The 19,808-nt window shown below is 39.4% G+C and overlaps 2 protein-coding genes across 7 annotated transcripts in view; both read right to left on the bottom strand.

Moving 5' to 3' along the window:
- Window positions 1–19,808, bottom strand: part of WASHC4 (WASH complex subunit 4) — a 41,456-nt gene that overhangs the window by 7,091 nt on the left and 14,557 nt on the right. For all 6 annotated transcript variants that reach the window (XR_014555564.1, XM_083700012.1, XM_083700014.1 and 3 more), the window contains exons 8-26: window positions 19,301–19,343; window positions 18,172–18,275; window positions 17,389–17,509; window positions 15,996–16,119; window positions 15,753–15,880; window positions 14,242–14,402; window positions 13,316–13,442; window positions 9,017–9,142; window positions 7,965–8,072; window positions 6,694–6,840; window positions 6,441–6,520; window positions 5,937–6,042; window positions 4,516–4,632; window positions 3,581–3,749; window positions 3,074–3,228; window positions 2,824–2,898; window positions 2,618–2,722; window positions 1,743–1,877; window positions 932–1,040 (exon numbers count right to left, since the gene is read on the bottom strand). Coding sequence is in view for 5 of the 6 variants with exons in the window: in XM_083700012.1 (XP_083556138.1) it covers window positions 932–1,040; window positions 1,743–1,877; window positions 2,618–2,722; window positions 2,824–2,898; window positions 3,074–3,228; window positions 3,581–3,749; window positions 4,516–4,632; window positions 5,937–6,042; window positions 6,441–6,520; window positions 6,694–6,840; window positions 7,965–8,072; window positions 9,017–9,142; window positions 13,316–13,442; window positions 14,242–14,402; window positions 15,753–15,880; window positions 15,996–16,119; window positions 17,389–17,509; window positions 18,172–18,275; window positions 19,301–19,343 (2,240 nt within the window). In the remaining variant the exon portion in view is untranslated. The remainder of the gene's footprint in view (window positions 1–931; window positions 1,041–1,742; window positions 1,878–2,617; window positions 2,723–2,823; window positions 2,899–3,073; window positions 3,229–3,580; window positions 3,750–4,515; window positions 4,633–5,936; window positions 6,043–6,440; window positions 6,521–6,693; window positions 6,841–7,964; window positions 8,073–9,016; window positions 9,143–13,315; window positions 13,443–14,241; window positions 14,403–15,752; window positions 15,881–15,995; window positions 16,120–17,388; window positions 17,510–18,171; window positions 18,276–19,300; window positions 19,344–19,808) is intronic.
- Window positions 9,601–12,664, bottom strand: LOC310825829 (uncharacterized protein; the record flags this gene model as incomplete). The annotated part of the gene is made up of 3 exons (XM_083699650.1): window positions 11,819–12,664; window positions 10,550–11,656; window positions 9,601–9,605 (listed from the first exon to the last, which is right to left on the bottom strand). Exons 2-3 carry the CDS (start codon window positions 11,643–11,645, stop codon window positions 9,601–9,603), a joined length of 1,101 nt encoding a protein of 366 aa, XP_083555776.1. The 5' UTR covers window positions 11,646–11,656; window positions 11,819–12,664.

Genomic DNA, 19,808 nt, shown 5'->3' with positions numbered 1-19,808 from the left:
CGTAAGTACCTGAAATTAAGTAACCGAGCATTCAGAATTTAATGACACTAAGTCCATCTAGAAAGTTAAAACCTGTTGGAGACATCTGATAAAGCTGCATCCCCTCTCCACCCCCACACAATACTATTTCATCTGTAAATAAACAAGTCATATTGGGACAATACACTGGCAACCATAAGTAGTGCCCTGTACAGAATGTGTTATAGTGAAGACTAATGTGCATATTTTTCCATATGTTAATTTGGAAAGATATAAGCACTGTATAGCCAATGCGTTTAGTTAATCTAGTCCACTGCAATTTGTTAGACTTCAAAGTACATACTTGGTTTGGCCAGGTTGTGCTTATTATTTAATAAAGTGAACAGAATTTTAGGTTTCAGGGCTGAAAGAACTACACCAAGGATGTCCGACAGGTTGATTGCAATCTACTGGTAGATCTCCGGGAGGTTTTGGTGGATTGCGGTCAATCACTGGGTCCCTTTTCTTAGCCTCCTCGCCCCGCCCTCCATTGTCGCATGATGTGCAGAACGGACAATGGAGCCTACTGAGTGAGGCTGTTTGTTTGTGAGTGGCTGTTCCTCTTTCCCCAAAAAACCCCTAAATTGGGGCTTTCCTCCCTAAAAGAAGCTCAACAACTTTGACCTGAAACCCCCCCAGGGGTAGATTGCTATCTCTTGGGAGTTGGCCACCCCTGAACTACACAATTATTTCCTTGGGCCAATGGAAGCTTGTGTTTTTTGGACACCTACCCTGCCCCAACTTTGACAAGCTACTTTTGAAATTGTGGGAACTTCCCAAGTGATAGAATATGGGACCTGCTGTTCCAAGGAAACAATGTAAACAAGCCCATTAGGTATGCCCAGTCCCACCTGCTAGTTCTTTGGATTCTAGCAATGTATCTCAATATAGTGTTTACGATATATTTTCATACCTATCTGACTTATTAGTTGCCTGAACTGGTCAAGGTAACTTTGTCCATCGGGTGTAATTCCAAGTTTTCTGATCCCTCGGTTGAATTTCTCTGCTCTCTCAAAGGGGTACTAGAAAAATTATTTTAAGATTGAAGAAATACATTAAGTAACTTGAAATGCCTTTGTCAGCCCCACTGTATTTTTTCAAACACCCAAACACTTTTGTTCTTCTGAAATAGTAACCCCTAGCATGCTATATAAACCAAAATATGTACAGTTTGAAAGCAAATATCCATCTCTCTTGGAACCACAATTTAGTAAGATCTGTTACCTTGCAAAACATTTTAGAACATTCAAAATGCGAGTTTTGCAGCTAAAGAGAGGTGCACAACTATATTTTAGACATATATTGCTTCTGTGCATTTAGGCCAGTAAATGGAACCTGCAACAAAATGCTACAATTTATCCTCCCTCCTAACATGAGCAGGTGTGTGTGAATAGGTGGATCCTCCCTCCAAGCACAGATTCTATCCCCATGTTCCATTTTTCTTTTCCAATCATTGAGTAATTCTGTGGTTACCCAATGAATTCATTAGGCTATTTGAGGATTTTCCAAGCCCCAAGATTTCTCCTCGTTTCCCAGTGGCCCAATTTTGGATACAATCCTGACAGAATTCACCGCCAAACTCACTATCAGAAGGGAGTGGCGTTGAAGGAAAATATAAACCAGGCTTTTATAATTATATTTAAATGGGTACTGTTTATCTCAAGAGAGATTGAAATCAACTCTCAATCTTGTAGTTCTTAGCAATGGTTTCACAAACAACATACCTTGTGGTCATTTTGATCTTTAACTTCCCTGAAGAATCTGATATCTTTGATCAATCTGGATTTGATGTGCTCGTCATACATGAACTGGCTGAAGATATAAAATTTCTTTCTCAGAAACTGGTATGTGAAATTTACCTGAAGAAAAGTAGGGAAAAGTACAGTATGAAGAAGACTGATACCCCCCGTTAGAAGACATTTCCCCAATGACTTGTGACACTGGTCCCAAGACCCAGAACCATCAATAGCTCACTTATAATGTCACGGTCCTACCCAAGTCAATAAGCTTTGCTACTCTGAGCATTTGTTAATCTGAAATTATTATGTGAATAAGTGAGCAGCAGAAGGCATTCTTAGCTGGACAAAGAATCCTAAATAGGACATGGGAGAGAAAAGTCTCATCAGGAATTGGGGCTTACACATCATAACTATCCCCTCAAAATTGTGCAGAAGAAGACAACAAGGATAATGTAAATATACTCCCATCCCCTTACTGCACACTACTGCATCTCAGCTTACTGTCTGGAAATTGCCACACTAGGGCGAGGTGGAAAGGAGAGAGGAAACGAGCTGGGCTGGCATACTTATATTATCATTGCAAAATACTGTTAAGTGGCATCTTGGAAACACAAACTTATGAACTATCATAATCTGGAAAAATGAAAATGCTTGTTTCATAGTTTAATCTCATCTTTTTTCTCAGAGTATTTTAAAATTTGCCCCTCTTACATACACAGATGTCCTCTTTGTGCTCAAATTAACACAACATGTGAAACCACTTTCCTCCAATTGCTTGTGCTGTTCACAATGCAGTCTTAAATAAAAGGTCAGTAAATGCCAGCTCAGCAGCTGTTCTGGGAATAACACAAAATACTCACAGTTGTGTTCATGATTCCTGTGCCATGTGTTCGAATTGAATTAGCAATGTGCCTGATATTTATGGTGTTCAGATGCTTGTTATTGCTGATTCTCTCAATGAAGATCTGCAATTAAAAAATTGCTATATAATTATAATAGCTACTAAATAGAAATCAGCAGCAATAAGATTTGCTTTTTAAAGTTTAGACATACCCTCTGCCCTCACCTGATTATTGAGATTGTAGAGGTAACGGGATACAAATACATGAATATTCCTCATAATTTCCAGAACATCAAGGCCCTGAAAAAACAGTAGGTAATTTAACTACACCACATCTGGAAATAATCCAAATAAGTGCTGTTATTTGAAACTTTTAAAAAGCAAAAACACCAGAAGCATTAAGTACCGTACTTCAGCAAGTCACAAAATCCTGTTTTTTAAAAAATACAGAGACACTCGCATAAATATGATGTACCTGTTCTAAAGTCTGACTAGGAAGATGTGCTTCTGTCATAGTTAAACCATAGCGCTGCGTTGCTAAATTCCTCATCTCACTATAGGTGGCCCAGTCATGCAGAGCTACTGTAGTAAGGTTGTAGAAAGTCTTGTCTAGGTAATGTGTCACATAGGCTGCAAAAAGAGGGGGTGAAAGGAACAGTCATTTTCACAAAAAAGGGCAAGAGGAAAAGAGAAGGAAAATATACTCATCCCAACTCTAACGTTATTTAGAACTCTCGAAATAAAGTAACATTAGAAATGCTTCGGGTAAAAGTACCTGCTGGAGCTACACTGGTCATATCAGCATATTGAGGACACTTTAAAAAAAAAACAGCTTAAGAAAAAGATTTTTTTTTTAAAAAAAAAAAAGCATATTGAGGACAGATTTCCTCAAAAAAGTACAGAGAGAAAGAGACAGGAGGGATGAATTTTACTTCACAGAAAAAGTATTAAGCTTTGAAAGTGAACATTAAGTAAAGCCTACCTTTGATATCTATGAACCGATTGAAAAAACGAATTGGGTTCAAGGTGAAGAAGTGGGCAAGGTCTTTCATTCCGACTCTGAAGGGATTTCTGTCATCTAGTTTCAAGTGTGTGTGCACAGAAAGGCGAAGGTCCTTTTCTATTTCTTTGCATAGTTTGTCCAGGAGGTGCTGCTCAAATAAAAGTCACAACAAACACTATTTCATGGGGTGAAAAACTAATCTTCACAAGACACTTATTCCCCAATAAAATAGTTCTACAAAGAAACAGGAGATCCAAAAAGATGGTTTTCCTTCTCCAATGGGGGACTAAATTGGATTATTTTTAATTCAACATTAGAATGAAAAAGTGAGTTATTGCATATACCGTACTCTGTGCATGTATAGATACACAGACAAAGTAGTATCCCCTAGCCCTCTGGAGCAGATTTTGAGGGTGCACAAGGGGTTGCAGATGAGAGGAGGAGGAAGTTCTGTTGCACAAACAGAATGATAGTACTGGATACAACCCACACTCTCTAAATAGTGGCCATTCTCCCCAAAAGTTTGATGACTGTTGGTCACTTAAAATATAAACAGTACATTATGTATGTTAATTTGTGTGTGTTTTTAAAGCCCTGCCTTTGAAGCTAAATCTACACAAGATGCAAAGGGAAAAAGGAGAGATAACGGAATAGGAAATAAGAATATGGAGTGTTATATAAACACTACATTATGATACAAGTACATAACCACAACTCAACAAACGTTAGCATAAACCTAAAGCAGAGGAATAATTGAGGAAAAATGAGACCAGAGCAATAAAGAATGTGAGTCTCTATTAACTTTAAGAATTTTGAGAATTCCAACAGAAATCCTCAACACTGGCAGATTTAAATATTCTCAGATTGCGCTGTACTGCTATCATTCAAAGTAAATAAAATGCTTTCACTATCACCTTGTTTAAAACATCCATGATTTCTTTGTCATAGCTTTCCAAAAGTATTTCATGGGACTCCAAGTGCCTTGAATGCATCATAGCTGGTACACAATCCCGCAATGCACTAAACATGTACTGTAAAAAAAAGTTGCAAATTGATAAAGAACCCGAGCAACAGCATGCACTAAAAGGGAATCTGAGCAATTAGAACTCAGGATCCTGAACATCAATTAATCTCTAAAACTACATTCAGATATAATGATAAATCATGGTTTATCAGAACAAGACTCAGTGAGCCTGGAAGCTGAGCATTCATCCGCCACCCAACTCCAGCACAGCACAAAGAAATTGGAAGCTTCCACTTCATTTCTAGATTAATCACAGTTTAGAATGCCATCAGAATCCTAAATTGAGGTTAAGCTTAACTAAGGTTAGTTGAAACAAGCAAGCTTAATAACAAACCATTCAAACTCTTGTAAACTGCTTAGAGGTTTCACCACAGGGGTGTATACATTTTGTTAAATAAACAAAATTAAAAATAAAGTTAAACTTTAGGTCAGTACTTCTCACACTTTTTGAAGTAGAACCCTTCACTTTTTTAAAAAAAAAACTTTGGCAGAACCCTCACAGTAAATTCTTTTTTAAACCTTTTAAAGGGGAGCTGATTATTGGGAGAGTGAGTGAGAGACAGTCTGAATTGAACTTTTTAAAAGGAATTATGAGATTTTGAAAAACTTTGCTGTTCATCTCCTGATCTCCTCTGATGGGAGAAGGCTTTGCTTTGCTTGTCATCCTTACGGCTTTGTCTCTTATCTCTCAGTCAACATTAAAAGAAAAGCATATATGAAGCCGAGTAAAGAAATGAATTTTATTATTTCAGTCACAGACCAGTTCCAGCCCACATACAGTATCAAGGAAGTCATAAAACACGATAGGGATACATTTGAATTTGCAATTAGGTATAACAGGGAAAATACAGATACAGCAACAGTTTAAAAATATATAAATTAAAACTTAGGCGGAGTAAACAACGCTGCTCTGCCTGGACCACCCTGCTACTGATTTAAACTGTGGAAAGTGCAGCAAGAGAAGGAATGAAGGGGAAGGGATCCTCAAGACAACTGCTTGAAAGGTGCATTTAATCCCCATGGCTGCTGCTCAATAGAAATAATACATTGGGTGCACTTGACTGCCATTACAACTTTTGTTGTCACAGAACTCGCTGGACTGCTTCACAGAATCTCAGGGTGATCACAAATTAATCAGAAATTTGTGTGCTCGCCCTTCTCCTCTTTGCAGGTTTCCACAACTCCACATTATGCAAGACCTTTGGGAACTGTGCTTTTTTCTAACCAAAGTTAATTAGCAAGCCATTATCTCAAACCATGGTTTTGTTTAACCCACCTTCCAATTTCGTATACAGTATTTCTTTTACTTACATGTAACCTAGCAGCATCCACTGCATTTTCATAGACATCATCAAGATAAATGGGAAATACAGTTCTGTGCCAATACAAGAAGCAACAGTCACATTGTGCTTGGACTCTAGAAGGGAAAAGGAGCAAAGTTACTACTGAGAAAGAAAGCAAAGAATTACCATTCCAACATCAATGATCTCAAACAGAAATAAACTTATAGTATAGCACACTTTCAAGCTGATGTTCACAAGTCACAGGGGTGGGGGAAAAACAGTTTTTAAGAAACAAGAATGGAATATCGTTCTTCAGGATGCTGAACTCTGTGCTTAAAGCCAAGTTTCATACTAAGTATACAAAATCCTATCACATATGATCATAGAATCATAGAGTTGGAAGAGACCACAAGGGCCATCGAGTCCAACCCCTGCCAAGCAGGAAATGATGATGAACAGCACTCTACAGGAGTCAAGAAGGTGGTGTATTGTGCTAAAAGTCTACAGAATTTCATTCCGTGGTATTACTTACCGTTCTTTAAGTTCACTGATTAAGGCCAGCTTCTTCATAACTACTTGGAGAGGAAGGAGCTCTTCATCTTTAAATGTTTTCTGAAAGGGAGAAGGGAAAGAAGGAGACAGACATGCAAAAGCATCAATCCAATAATAATAACAAAAGTTAATTTTACGGCTGTGCCTTGATCACTGACTATGCAATTCCCTATGTGATTGCTTCTAACAGAAATGATAAATATTGCAATTATGGAAGGAACTGTTGTGCTTACCATTTGCGTGCCCACACTGAGTGCGAGGGAAATAATTAGTCGTCTCTGTTTTGTGCTAGGACCGTTGAGGGTGTTCTCAGCCAATACAAGAGCAGAGAGTACATCAAGGCGCTGTTCGCTGTACTTCTTGTCTGAAATAACTCTTTTCTTCATTTAAAAAAAGCATAGAAGAGAGCATTTGGGGTTTAGTATTTATGGAAAATTCAACAGCAAATTTTGTATTGAATTTATGAGCCTACCACATTATTTGCATTTTTGGTCTCAAGGTCGATATAAGCCACATTTAATATACATATCATTATCTTACACAAATCTTGGCAATAAAAGCTACCCCCAAAGTAGCTCCTCCCCCTTTATCCCAAATTAGGTATAGTTGGCCCATTAATGCAACCCTGAAGTTACTCAGGTTTAGCTTAGACTCTAGGGAATATCCTTGCTGCTTTCAAAATGCTAGTGAACAGTTTATCTGAGACTCTTCAGCACAAGCCCTTTTGAAACATGCAGGACTTCCGCTGGAGCACAGATTCATTTTAACCTCAATGGAGTTTAAGCTGGAAACTTAAGTTTAATAAGTGCTACATATTATTATCATCTGTGTGTTCACTGTCTCCTTTGGTGATCATTCACCCATGTTCTGCTTCACTTATTAACATCAACTTTGCAGTTGAGGCAACTCACCAAAGTGTTCAGTATGTGAGTAAGTATGAAATTCCATACATATTTTCTCAGCAATGTGAAACATACATTGACTGCATTCAGATGCAATAATGTATGGCTTAATATTATATAAATAATCCCCAGTCTCCCCCAACACCATGGCTCTTCTGGCACTAAATATAAGAAGGGCAATCAAAAACATTTGCTTTGACTTTCAATCAACCACAGTGTAGTGTTGTGTTTGACTGCTAAGCAGTGGTTAATGTTAACTATATTAGTCAACTGGCTTGTTTCAGTAAACCATCATTAAGACTAACCAGTTAGTCCAAGTTCAGATATATAACATTGACAAACAGAATTCCATTGAAAAACAGAAAGCTTCAAATCTCCTCCTCACAGTTGCACACTAGGAACCTGGAGCTTGTTCACATAATGACATATGACTGCTATCATCGTTTACCTTTTGATATCATCACTGCTTACCTCCCAACTATTTGACCTCTTTAGCTAGTTTCTAACTCTAAAAATGCATAAGCGAAGCATCCCAACTGTTATAAAGCTACTCATTTTAACTATACTGAACAGTAAACTACTTACTGAAACTTTTTGCGTACCTTGGCTATAGCAATAGCATTAAGAGCCTGATGCTGTAGATGCTGAATTATGTGCGTTACTGAATCAGCGACAATCATACTTCTTCTGTAAAATGTATGTTGTATTGCCTGTAGTTGACCAGATTTCAGAACACGAGTTAACATCACAATTCTGTTATTTGAATCACATTATGCCTATTCTTCCATACAAAGAACTACTTTATCCAAATCTTCAACAGCTCAATTCGATATGAAATACAATTTGAATTTTTAACAAGGTAGCTATACTTGGATGTTCCATCAAAATCAACTTTCAGCTATATGTTAATATTCCCGTCAAAAGCAGTATACTATATTTGCTGCTATGTCAGCAAGTACAAATCATGCTGGTGTCACTGATAGTTATAATGAAGGTTTAGACCACAGTCAAATGCACATTTTAAAAGAGACCATTAGTGGCAGCAGACCGCTGGTGCAACTAAAATTAGGCATAATTGCTGCTGATTGTATCTATCAATTTCTAAACCATACTTCCTCTAAAAGAACATGGGAACATTTACAGCAGATAGCAAAACAAACAACCATTGTGACTGGATCGGCGAAAGCAGAAAGATAACTGCATTATGTAGGAAGAGTAAGAACAGAAGTAAGAGCAACATAGTCAGTCCTAATACCTAAACTATCTCTGAAGTGTCTTCAAAGGGTGCGAAAATGACAATACTGAGGGGGGTGGTCATATCTCCAGGAGTTCCACAAATGGAGTATCAATTGTATTAGCACAGAACTTCAGCTTAGGCACCCTATTTTCAGAACCTGACCTATAGTGGTTTCAGAATTACAGTAAATATATTTTACCCAGAAAAGATCCAAAGAAATACAACTTAGAGACACAAAACGCATAGCTCTGGAGATATGTAAACCATTTAGATAAGTATATTTTGCCTGAATTATTGTTTACAAATTTTGTCTACCATCTTTCCAGCTCGTAAATTAAAGCACGCAGGTCTTAACACACCTGCAAAAGGACTACTGCAAATGTTAGGGTCACCAAGGAGATGAATATTGCAACTTACTTTGAGAAGTTCCACAAGCCTGCACAATGCTTTCACTGAGGTTTTAGTCATTGGCTTCTGCATTGACATGTGCAGATTCATTGTAATTTTAATGATGTTACTAAGGCTGTAAGCGTACAGAAACCCCTAGAGATAAATTGGGAGGGGAACGTGAATCATCATTACATCTCTATGGCATCATAAATATTTTTCTGTGTCCAAAATCGGTTCTATCACACACAAATACAGCTGTTCAATATACAATTGAATTAAACATTATGGAATTAGAAGCAAACAAGCAGCAACCTACTGAAACATGAACTAGTAATCGATTTCCCGATTTCTACAATGCAAGTGATTTTATTCCTTCCTTGGTAGTCCCATTTCTAGAATACCACAAGGCTGATTCCACCAACCTTCACTCCCCATTGTTACAACATCTCAAACATCTCTGTTTGAGAAGATGGCTTGGTTGAGACATCGCAATGAAGAATTGTTTGGCATTAAATGAATGAGTCTGGAATGAGTTTAGGGCTTCTCTCCTTTAACTTGTAGGAAACCATGGTTGCCTGTTACATCCAAACAAGGGAAACTCTGGTTTGTGCTTATTCTACAACAAGAAAAGTATATCATAGTTTACCAGTTCAGATATAACAGCAAACTATGGTTTGTCACATGAGTGAATGTGTGCAGTGATCAGTGTGGAGTACTTTTTCCACACAGCATCAAGCAAGTGATAGGAATCATATCTGAACCAAGCCTATTAATCTGTGAAACCAAAGTTTGAAAACTGCAGAGTGAGCTAACAAAATTTAATTTGATAATGCCAGTCATAAATAAATATATTCACTTAGGCTGTATAAAGAAATTACTGTATGTATTAACCTTACATTCATTAGTAAGCAATTGTAGTAATAGACCTATATTCAGCAATTTCTTCTTCAGCAAATGGTACTCAAGAAATATAAAGTTAACTATATATATATATATATATATATATATTTGCTTTCGTAGATTTTCACGGGTACAGGAATGCAGGTTTTGGTGTCCTCGGGTGTCTTCCCGTGTAAAAGTTGGGGTGTCTAGGCGACGTTTCGACGAGGTCTCACTCGTCATCTTCAGGCTGGTGCTTTCGGCTTCTTGTTACTGGAACAGAGCGGGATCTCAATGTTTGAGTTCCTATAAATACTGTAGAGGGGGTGTGGTGTCTAGCCTCCAATGTTCTGGGCAGAGAGGAAGTTCCCAGGCTAGTGTGCCTTTTCTTCTTTTGTTCCTTAATTACTTGAGAGATACCTTGAGTGATTTCTTGAGTGATATCCTGAGTACCACTTAGGTGGGTCATTAGGTGTGGATTAGTTGCTAAAGTCTTTGTGTCTTGACCTCTTGAACTTTGTGAAGAGTTTTCCTGAGAAGATGGCTGTATTGCACTTAGTTGTGCTTTGGCTTGGCTTCGTGTATAGGGGCGAGCTGTGGTTTTGTGGCTTGTGTCAGCCAGATCTGTGTAGGGATTGCAGGGGGGTGCAGCATCCGGAGGTGCCACCATGGACTGGCTACTGGATGGTGTCAGTAATTCATCTGTGGAGAGGGTTTGGGTTTGGGTCTGGTGTGGTTGATTGGTGTTGGCGTTCTGTGTGCCTCTGGATCTGGTGTCAGTTTTTGTGGGGAGGGCTAATTTCCAGATGTCTGGCAAGCGGGATGTGTCGTCACGCTTGTTCATGTTGTGAGGGTGTTTCTCTATCTCGATGGCTTCCATGATTATTCTCTTGTGGTGATGTTCTGTGTTAAAGAGCAATTTGGAATCTGCAAAATTAATTTCGTGTCCTGTTTCTTTCATGTGTTGGAAAAGAGAGGAAGTTTTTTCTTCTTTTTTGACGGCATTCTTGTGTTCTGCGATACGTGCATTTATTCGTCTGTTTGTTTGTCCAATGTACGTGGCTGGGCAGACTTTGCAGGGTATTTCATAGATCCCTTGGTTTTCCAACTGGATTTTATCCTTGGGGTTTCTGAGGATATTGGCTATTTTTTGGTTGGTGCAAAAGGCTGTTTTGATATTGTGTTTATGGAGGATTTTGCTAATTTTATCTGTAGTGCCCTTGATATAAGGAAGGAGGGCCATGCCATTGTTTTCTTCTGTGTCTTGGTTTTTGGGGGGTGTTTCCTTTTGGATTAGCTTCGTAATCCTGTTTTGCTGGTATCCATTGGCAATTAACACATTTGAGAGATTCTGTAACTCAGTTGTCAAGTGGTCTTTGTCAGCCAGGCGTTTGGTTCTGGAGATGAGAGTCTTGGCTACGGAGTTTATTTGTGCAGGGTGGTGGTGTGATTGTGCATGTAAGTAGCGGTTGGTGTGTGTTTTTTTCTGGTAGATAGTGTGTCCTAGGGAGCCATCAGGTTTTTTGTAGATTAGGACGTCAAGGAAGGGAAGTTGGTTGTTGGCTTCTATTTCCATAGTGAATTGTATTTTGGGGTGTAAGTTGTTGAGATGTGTGAGGAAGCTATCCAGTTTTTCCTTCCCGTGTGGCCAAATTACAAAGGTGTCGTCAACATATCTGAGCCAAAGTTTGGGTTTGTGTTCTGACTTGTCTAAAGCATTGGTTTCAAAGTGTTCCATGTACAGGTTTGCGATGACCGGTGAGAGGGGTGATCCCATAGGTGCTCCTTCTATCTGTTTGTATCTTTGTCCAAGTCAGACAAGTCAGAACACAAACCCAAACTTTGGCTCAGATATGTTGACGACACCTTTGTAATTTGGCCACACGGGAAGGAAAAACTGGATAGCTTCCTCACACATCTCAACAACTTACACCCCAAAATACAATTCACTATGGAAATAGAAGCCAACAACCAACTTCCCTTCCTTGACGTCCTAATCTACAAAAAACCTGATGGCTCCCTAGGACACACTATCTACCAGAAAAAAACACACACCAACCGCTACTTACATGCACAATCACACCACCACCCTGCACAAATAAACTCCGTAGCCAAGACTCTCATCTCCAGAACCAAACGCCTGGCTGACAAAGACCACTTGACAACTGAGTTACAGAATCTCTCAAATGTGTTAATTGCCAATGGATACCAGCAAAACAGGATTACGAAGCTAATCCAAAAGGAAACACCCCCCAAAAACCAAGACACAGAAGAAAACAATGGCATGGCCCTCCTTCCTTATATCAAGGGCACTACAGATAAAATTAGCAAAATCCTCCATAAACACAATATCAAAACAGCCTTTTGCACCAACCAAAAAATAGCCAATATCCTCAGAAACCCCAAGGATAAAATCCAGTTGGAAAACCAAGGGATCTATGAAATACCCTGCAAAGTCTGCCCAGCCACGTACATTGGACAAACAAACAGACGAATAAATGCACGTATCGCAGAACACAAGAATGCCGTCAAAAAAGAAGAAAAAACTTCCTCTCTTTTCCAACACATGAAAGAAACAGGACACGAAATTAATTTTGCAGATTCCAAATTGCTCTTTAACACAGAACATCACCACAAGAGAATAATCATGGAAGCCATCGAGATAGAGAAACACCCTCACAACATGAACAAGCGTGACGACACATCCCGCTTGCCAGACATCTGGAAATTAGCCCTCCCCACAAAAACTGACACCAGATCCAGAGGCACACAGAACGCCAACACCAATCAACCACACCAGACCCAAACCCAAACCCTCTCCACAGATGAATTACTGACACCATCCAGTAGCCAGTCCATGGTGGCACCTCCGGATGCTGCACCCCCCTGCAATCCCTACACAGATCTGGCTGACACAAGCCACAAAACCACAGCTCGCCCCTATACACGAAGCCAAGCCAAAGCACAACTAAGTGCAATACAGCCATCTTCTCAGGAAAACTCTTCACAAAGTTCAAGAGGTCAAGACACAAAGACTTTAGCAACTAATCCACACCTAATGACCCACCTAAGTGGTACTCAGGATATCACTCAAGAAATCACTCAAGGTATCTCTCAAGTAATTAAGGAACAAAAGAAGAAAAGGCACACTAGCCTGGGAACTTCCTCTCTGCCCAGAACATTGGAGGCTAGACACCACACCCCCTCTACAGTATTTATAGGAACTCAAACATTGAGATCCCGCTCTGTTCCAGTAACAAGAAGCCGAAAGCACCAGCCTGAAGATGACGAGTGAGACCTCGTCGAAACGTCGCCTAGACACCCCAACTTTTACACGGGAAGACACCCGAGGACACCAAAACCTGCATATATATATATATATATATATATATATATATATATATATAGGCATTTTCCAGCCATGTTGCTTTGGAACCTAGCACACACCTGTATAAAAACGTTGCACCTATTAGTGAGATCTTCTGCAAACTTATCCATTTGTTGCTCCTTTGACAAAATAGATTCCATTTTCATCATCCATGAGCTCACAAAAACGTAATATGACTGCATCTCTCTGGAGAGAAAACAAGTAATGGTTACATACTGGTTCAGTCAGATACATCTTTAACCAACGTTAAAGAAGCTGAGCTGTGGTTTGAAACATCTGAATTGACATGCCATTGTTTGCAATGGGTCAAGAGCCATAGTTTGTTACAGGTTTATGCTATGATTTGGCACAATGCCCAACATAATTTCAGCCATCACTCTTCTTTAAGGGATTGTTGGGCCATGGAGACAAGTTACAAAGCTGAGTGCTTGTATGAAAAATAGCAGCCAAGCAATGATTTGGGTTTTGAATTATGGTTAATGCAAATCACAATTTGACATGCCAAATTTCTGCCAGTGTAAATTATCCTGAAAATTAACTGCTTGGTGAGCTTGCCTAATCCAAGGTGAATATATCAGGCTTTAAATAAAACACAAAACTGAGCCAGTGTAACAATTTATTATTATTTGTATTATTTAGATTTCTTACCTACCCTTCACAGGGCAGCTTAAAACCATTTAAATATGTAATATTAAAATAGGTTAGACTATTCAAGAGAATAAAGTGCCTCCTAAACACACACATATGCACATGTATTCAGCATTGGAATTTAATACCCTATTCCTGAATACTTTTATCTGGACACAATGGCCATGGAACATAAAATCCCCACCAAAAGAGGGGTGCTTGGCTGTTTTCATAACTGGAAAAGAACAGGAATGTCAATTAGCTCCTATTTTTTCAGTTTACAAATATTTTTGATTTACAGAGTAAGAACCATACAGGTGGGGGGGGGGGGAAGAGCTCACCACTCTTCAAACCTTACTTGGTAAGTGACTGAGCCTTCTGCTGTAGAAAAGTTTCTCTGTGTATTTTAATGGAATGAAAATTCTTCCTGTCCAGAAGCTTGGCAGCAGCTGGCACCTTCTGAATGAGAAAGTTGTCAGCAAACCAAATGATATTAGCTGTAAGTGTAATAGCTGGCACCTGGAGCAGCAACAGTAACATTTGGATGAAGGATGGAGGGGGTGGGGAGAGAAAGATATCATATTAGGCTTGATATTGAAAACCGCTACACCACATTCACATATGTAGGATTGTCCTATAAGTATTTCAAGATATACATAAATAGCAGGCCAGTTCTAAGCCCAGTTTTAAGTAATCTCACTTCATTTCACATGAATGTTTGCATAGGATTTTAGGCTCTGCTGCCGAGTCTACACTCTGCAGCACCAACAGGGAACAGAATTATCAGAACACATTTCGGAGATTAAGGAGGAGGAGGGGTAGCGGGACTGAACTAAGCTACACACAGTCCATAGCATCTTAGGATTCATCCCTTGAGTACCAGAGCAACTAGAACAGGTATGACAACTCTGCACCAATTCAGTGGATGCTACTTCAACAGCGGATGGGCATAAAAAAAGATTAGTGCAATCACGGCTAAATCCCTGGATAGAACAGTCTTGCTTTTTTAAAAAGAGGTGGCTTACAGCATCTATGCTCATGTCAGAGCAAGGATGAAAAGAAACAGGTGTAGCTCTCAATGTTTCATTTAAGCTGAAATTCTGGGCAAATTTATTTTCAAACATTGAAGGAAGCACCACTTATTTCTGAGTAAACATGGTTAAGATTGGACTGTTTATGGTGGTTATTAGCCCGTGCATTACTCACATGTAGGACATTGCAGTAACTAATGAGACCAAGGCCATACTTCCAGTTCCTCATCTTCTTCTTCAAACCACCATGCACTGGCTGCAGCTGACTGAAGATAAACCCCCAACATGTGCAACCAGGGGTCCTAATTATGACTAGGCCCTAAATGTGAGCAGGCGTTCACATGCTAGGGGTTTTCTTCAAACAAAATGTGTGCACAAAATGTGTGGCTGTTTGAGAACGGAGACTCAGCATTAAGAGGCAGAACTAAAAACGGCCCTGCTCCAAGTAATCACAGCAATATCCTACATGTGACTAACACATGAATAGGACCATTATCAAAGGCAATAGCTGCCCACATCACACACTTGCAATTAATGGTAAAAATAGCAGTTTTTGATCACAAGCAAATTAATGCAACATTCACTGACAAGGCAACCTGAGTACTTTAAAAGTAACATGTTGTCAGTTCCTTTGCTATACACAAAACTTAATTGTTTTTCAGAAAGGACAATGAATTGAAACTATGAAAACAGAAAAAAACCTAGCTAAATTATTTTAAAGCTGGAATTACTAGTGAGAGCTTGTAACTTGATACTGTTACTATATTTTTATAAGAGGTTTTTATTTTTATGTTGTTTGTGAAATTTAATTATTAGAGGAAAATTACAAAATCTTCACCTTTTTGCAAATGTCCAGTAACGATTTGTAAAATTTCTTGTCTACTGTCCGAAAAATCTGAAAATGCAGTACAAACAGCCCACAAATTCCTACGTACTTATCTCTCTGGTCAATTTCTGAGGGTTCACCTTGTACAAATACACACAGAAAAGAATAGTTTTGAAGTCTGCCACTAGACAAACAATATAACAACTTTTACAAACAATAATGCCAATGCAAAGAAGAAAATCCATCTTGCATTACCAAGCTTAGCTTCAACATTTGCAAAAATTGTGCGAATACTATGTGCAAACTCCTCAGCAAAAGTGCTGTTCTTCGACACTGACACTCCACCATTGAGGCAATCAAATTGTTGCTCTATACAGGCCTGAATGAGGACAAGAGAAACAAGAGTGATTTACAACATTAGTGCCATGGAGAAGACGAGCACAACATATTAATAAATGATTGCAAATCAATCAGAATTCCATGATGGAGACAATTCAAGTGGCAAGTTGTGCTTTATTTGGGGAGTGTTCAGTTCAAATGAAACCATACTGAAAATCTAATCAAAAGGCGATTAAGATTGGTTCATTGACTGTTAATTGTCAGCTGAGCCCAGTACAAGTACCAATACGAGTAACCATTAATTTCAATACAAGTAGCAGTTAATTTCAAAGTACAATAAAATAAAACCCAAGCACTTTTCTAATATAGTAAATACTATTATAAGAAAAATATTAAAAGCTTATTTTGCAATAAGAAACGTTACTGTTAATTATATATAAGGAGCCACCTAAAACTTTTGATACTTTTACTACGGATCACAAAAAAGACTCAGCTGCAATTTGAATGATTCTAGAAATATAGTACAGTGGTACCTCGAGTTACAGACCCTTCAGGTTATGCGTTTTCGGGTTGCGCACCGCACCAAACCCGGAAGTACCGGAACAGGATACTTCCGGGTTTCGATGCTTTTCACATGCGCAGAAGCGCCAAATCACAACCTGCGCGTGCGCAGATGCGGCGCTGTGGGCTGCGAACGCTGCAGATGGCGAACGTGCCTCTCGCATGGATCACGTTCACAACCTGAGGTTCCACTGTACAGGGCATTTGCTCATGCAATGGACATCTCCTGCTTCTCCTCCTTCATAGCTCCCTACTTGCCCCTCATATATGGTCTGGAGGGTCCTCCATCCCGCTAGAGGAGATTTGTGAGGGCTGCCGAAGAAAGGAGAAGAGAGGACAGGAGAAGGTCCATAAGTGGATGTCTCCCAATTAATTCTGTGTGCCTTGACTTTTTCTTTCCTTTTTCCTTTTTCCAAACTGTAGCTCTCTACCCCACTTAGCAAACTGCTTTTAAACAGAGGGAACTTTCAAAAGCAATTTGCAATATGGAAGGCTTTTAAAAGAAAACTGATCAAAAATTGCACTTGGTATATGCAAGCTCTTTGGTGCACCTAAAGTAGCTCTTTGGCTCCCAGTCAGAATATATTAGCTAAATAACTGAGGAGAGGATACCAACAGCATACTATTTAAAATTCAAACACACCAATTAAACGATAACATTTTCAGAAAAGGAACATTTTACTCCATAGATCTTACAAACCACATCTGAACTCTATTAAGAAATAAGGTCTATTATTTATTATGTTACCTGGAATATCGTCCCATCCAGTAATTGGTTTTCTAGTTTTAATAGCAACTTTTCAAATGGCTTCAGCTTATCTTCCTGCACTCCAAATTTAGAAGGATTATGATGGACAGATTTTAGTAACCTAATAAAGCAATACAAAATAAAAAATCTACTTAAAAGAAACTCAACATTCCTAAATGTGTACGGGATGGAAGGAATTATTCAGGAGGAGTAATCTGGAGGGGCAAACTTTGTATTCACACACTTATGAATGATGTGGGGGGATAATCTACCTTTGAATAATATGAGCTGACCTAAGATTTTTGCTTGTTTCGTTTACAAAAAAGCCCTGGCACAACTTCAATCAGTGGCCTTGACTGCGCAGCTACACTTCTGGGACACAAGGCATTTGGAACTGCACTATGCCATGATTACCATTATTCCCAGGGGATTAAGAAGAAAAATGCTTTCCTAATTTCAGTGAAGGGTGTTAACCTTGATTGATTGATTGATTGATTGATTGATTGAACCATCACACGCTTGAGCATTCTAACCACAGTTCACACCAGCTGGTCACTGTAGGAATAATTAGAAACATGCAATAAAAGCTTAATGTTGCTTCAGTTGGTGGCAAAATACAGGAAATTAAGGCCTGAATACCAGAGTTGCAAAACACACACCTATTCAAGCCCAGTGAAAAGGTGCAGTGCAGCATCAACATCTGTTTAAGTGACCACTGTTTTGATGCTACTTTTATTGTTCTACAGTACCAGTAGAAATAAATGTAGGAATTTATCCACAAACCTTTTGTACATAGTCCAGTGCTCTTTCAGGGTAGCATGGTTGTCTATTATCTCATCCAGGGTAAGTAAAACTGCCAGCAGTTCTCCCAGATGCTCATACATAGCCTGTTTGAAAAGGTATATATCCTGGATTTAGAGTGAAATCCAAAACCCACTTTTCTGGAAGTAAGTCCCACTAAACTCAATGTGACGTACCACTGAGTATATATGATTAGGACAGAAGAGGATAGAAAATTATTATATAGAGTTGATGTGCTTGAGATGTACAGGACGATAACAATAGTTTTTATTACATATTTTATTCACTGTGCCAGAAGTTTTCAACTTTTTTCAATCCACAGCTCCCTTGACCAACTACATTCTTTCTGCGGCACCCCTGTGGGGCTCAGGAGTCCAGTTATGTCACCCCTTGCCTGCAGAGGGGGCAGCCCCTCACCCTTTTCTAATGCCCTCCCTTGTGGAGTGTTCCCTCAGCCTCCTCTCCTTGAGAGTCCTCCGGGCAGCCGCTGCTGCCGCCCCTGTCTCTGAGCTGCCTACCCCGTCCCAAAGACAGGTGCCTCCTCATACTTCCTCACAGGGGCCTGGGACTTGTTTGTCCATTCCCAACAGCAAGGGCTGGCGGACTGCCTGGCTAGGCTCCCTCGCCTGCTTGTTTGCTTACTTACTCCTGGGCTGCCTCAGCTCCTGGCAACCAGCACCCCCTGACCAGCCCCAGAAGCACCACTCGCCTGGGGAGCTTGTAGCCAGGGCTGCTACAAGCCTTGGGGAGACAGAGACGAGAGAGGGCATCGAAGAAGGGAGGGAAGGAAAGAGGAACAGAGGACAGTGTTGCCCACGGCACCCGTGAACATCATTCAGGGCGCCCCAGGGTGACACAACACACTGGTTGAAAACCACTGCACTATGCTGTACTGTAGGCCTAGCTGGCAAGAAGAGATCCCTGAAGGAATCAGGTGTCCTTAGCCTATTAAAGAACCTAGCACAATTTATTTTTATTATAATATTTGTAGATTTATTTCATTTTTTAAAAATGCTTCCAAGTAAGGCAGATATCCAGATATCGAACTCCCAGGTAAAGAACCTGCAAAGTTACGCAACACAAAAAGTCAAAATCCCTACAGAATTCTTACCTGAAAATGAACTCCTGATGTTTCTATAACTTTAGGTGCATTCCTGAAACACAAAATACTGTATTTCACACCATTTCACAAAACATTTTAGAGCCTCATGCTTTTATTATTTATTTATTATTAATGTATTTATTACCCTCCCCTTACCCTAAGGTCCCCAGACCTTTTAAATAAGCCCAACACAGTAATGATCACTTGAGAATCCAGAATACTAGAATCAAAGTGATAAATCACATTAAGTATTACTAAATAGGCCTGTACAGGTTTTGGCCTAGAAACCTGAACACAGTCCAGCAGTCATATATGCCAAGTCCTACACACACGGGTTTTCACTCTGCCAGGCAACATGAATTCATCAGAAACATGAATTTATTTAGTGCCCTACAGGCTGCAATCACTAGAAACTGGCATTCAGTTTGGTAGGTCACAAGTTGTACCGGTCTGTGATAGTAAAAGAGTTAATTATTCAGAAGTCAACACCTGCAATAGCTAGCAACTTCAAATGGAA

The sequence above is a fragment of the Podarcis gaigeae genome (genome assembly GCF_964106915.1).
Source record: "Podarcis gaigeae genome assembly, chromosome: 10".
NCBI classification, from domain to species: domain Eukaryota; kingdom Metazoa; phylum Chordata; class Lepidosauria; order Squamata; family Lacertidae; genus Podarcis; species Podarcis gaigeae.
The sequence above is the reverse complement of the archived record's forward strand: the minus strand, read 5'-3'. Positions and strand labels throughout refer to the sequence as shown.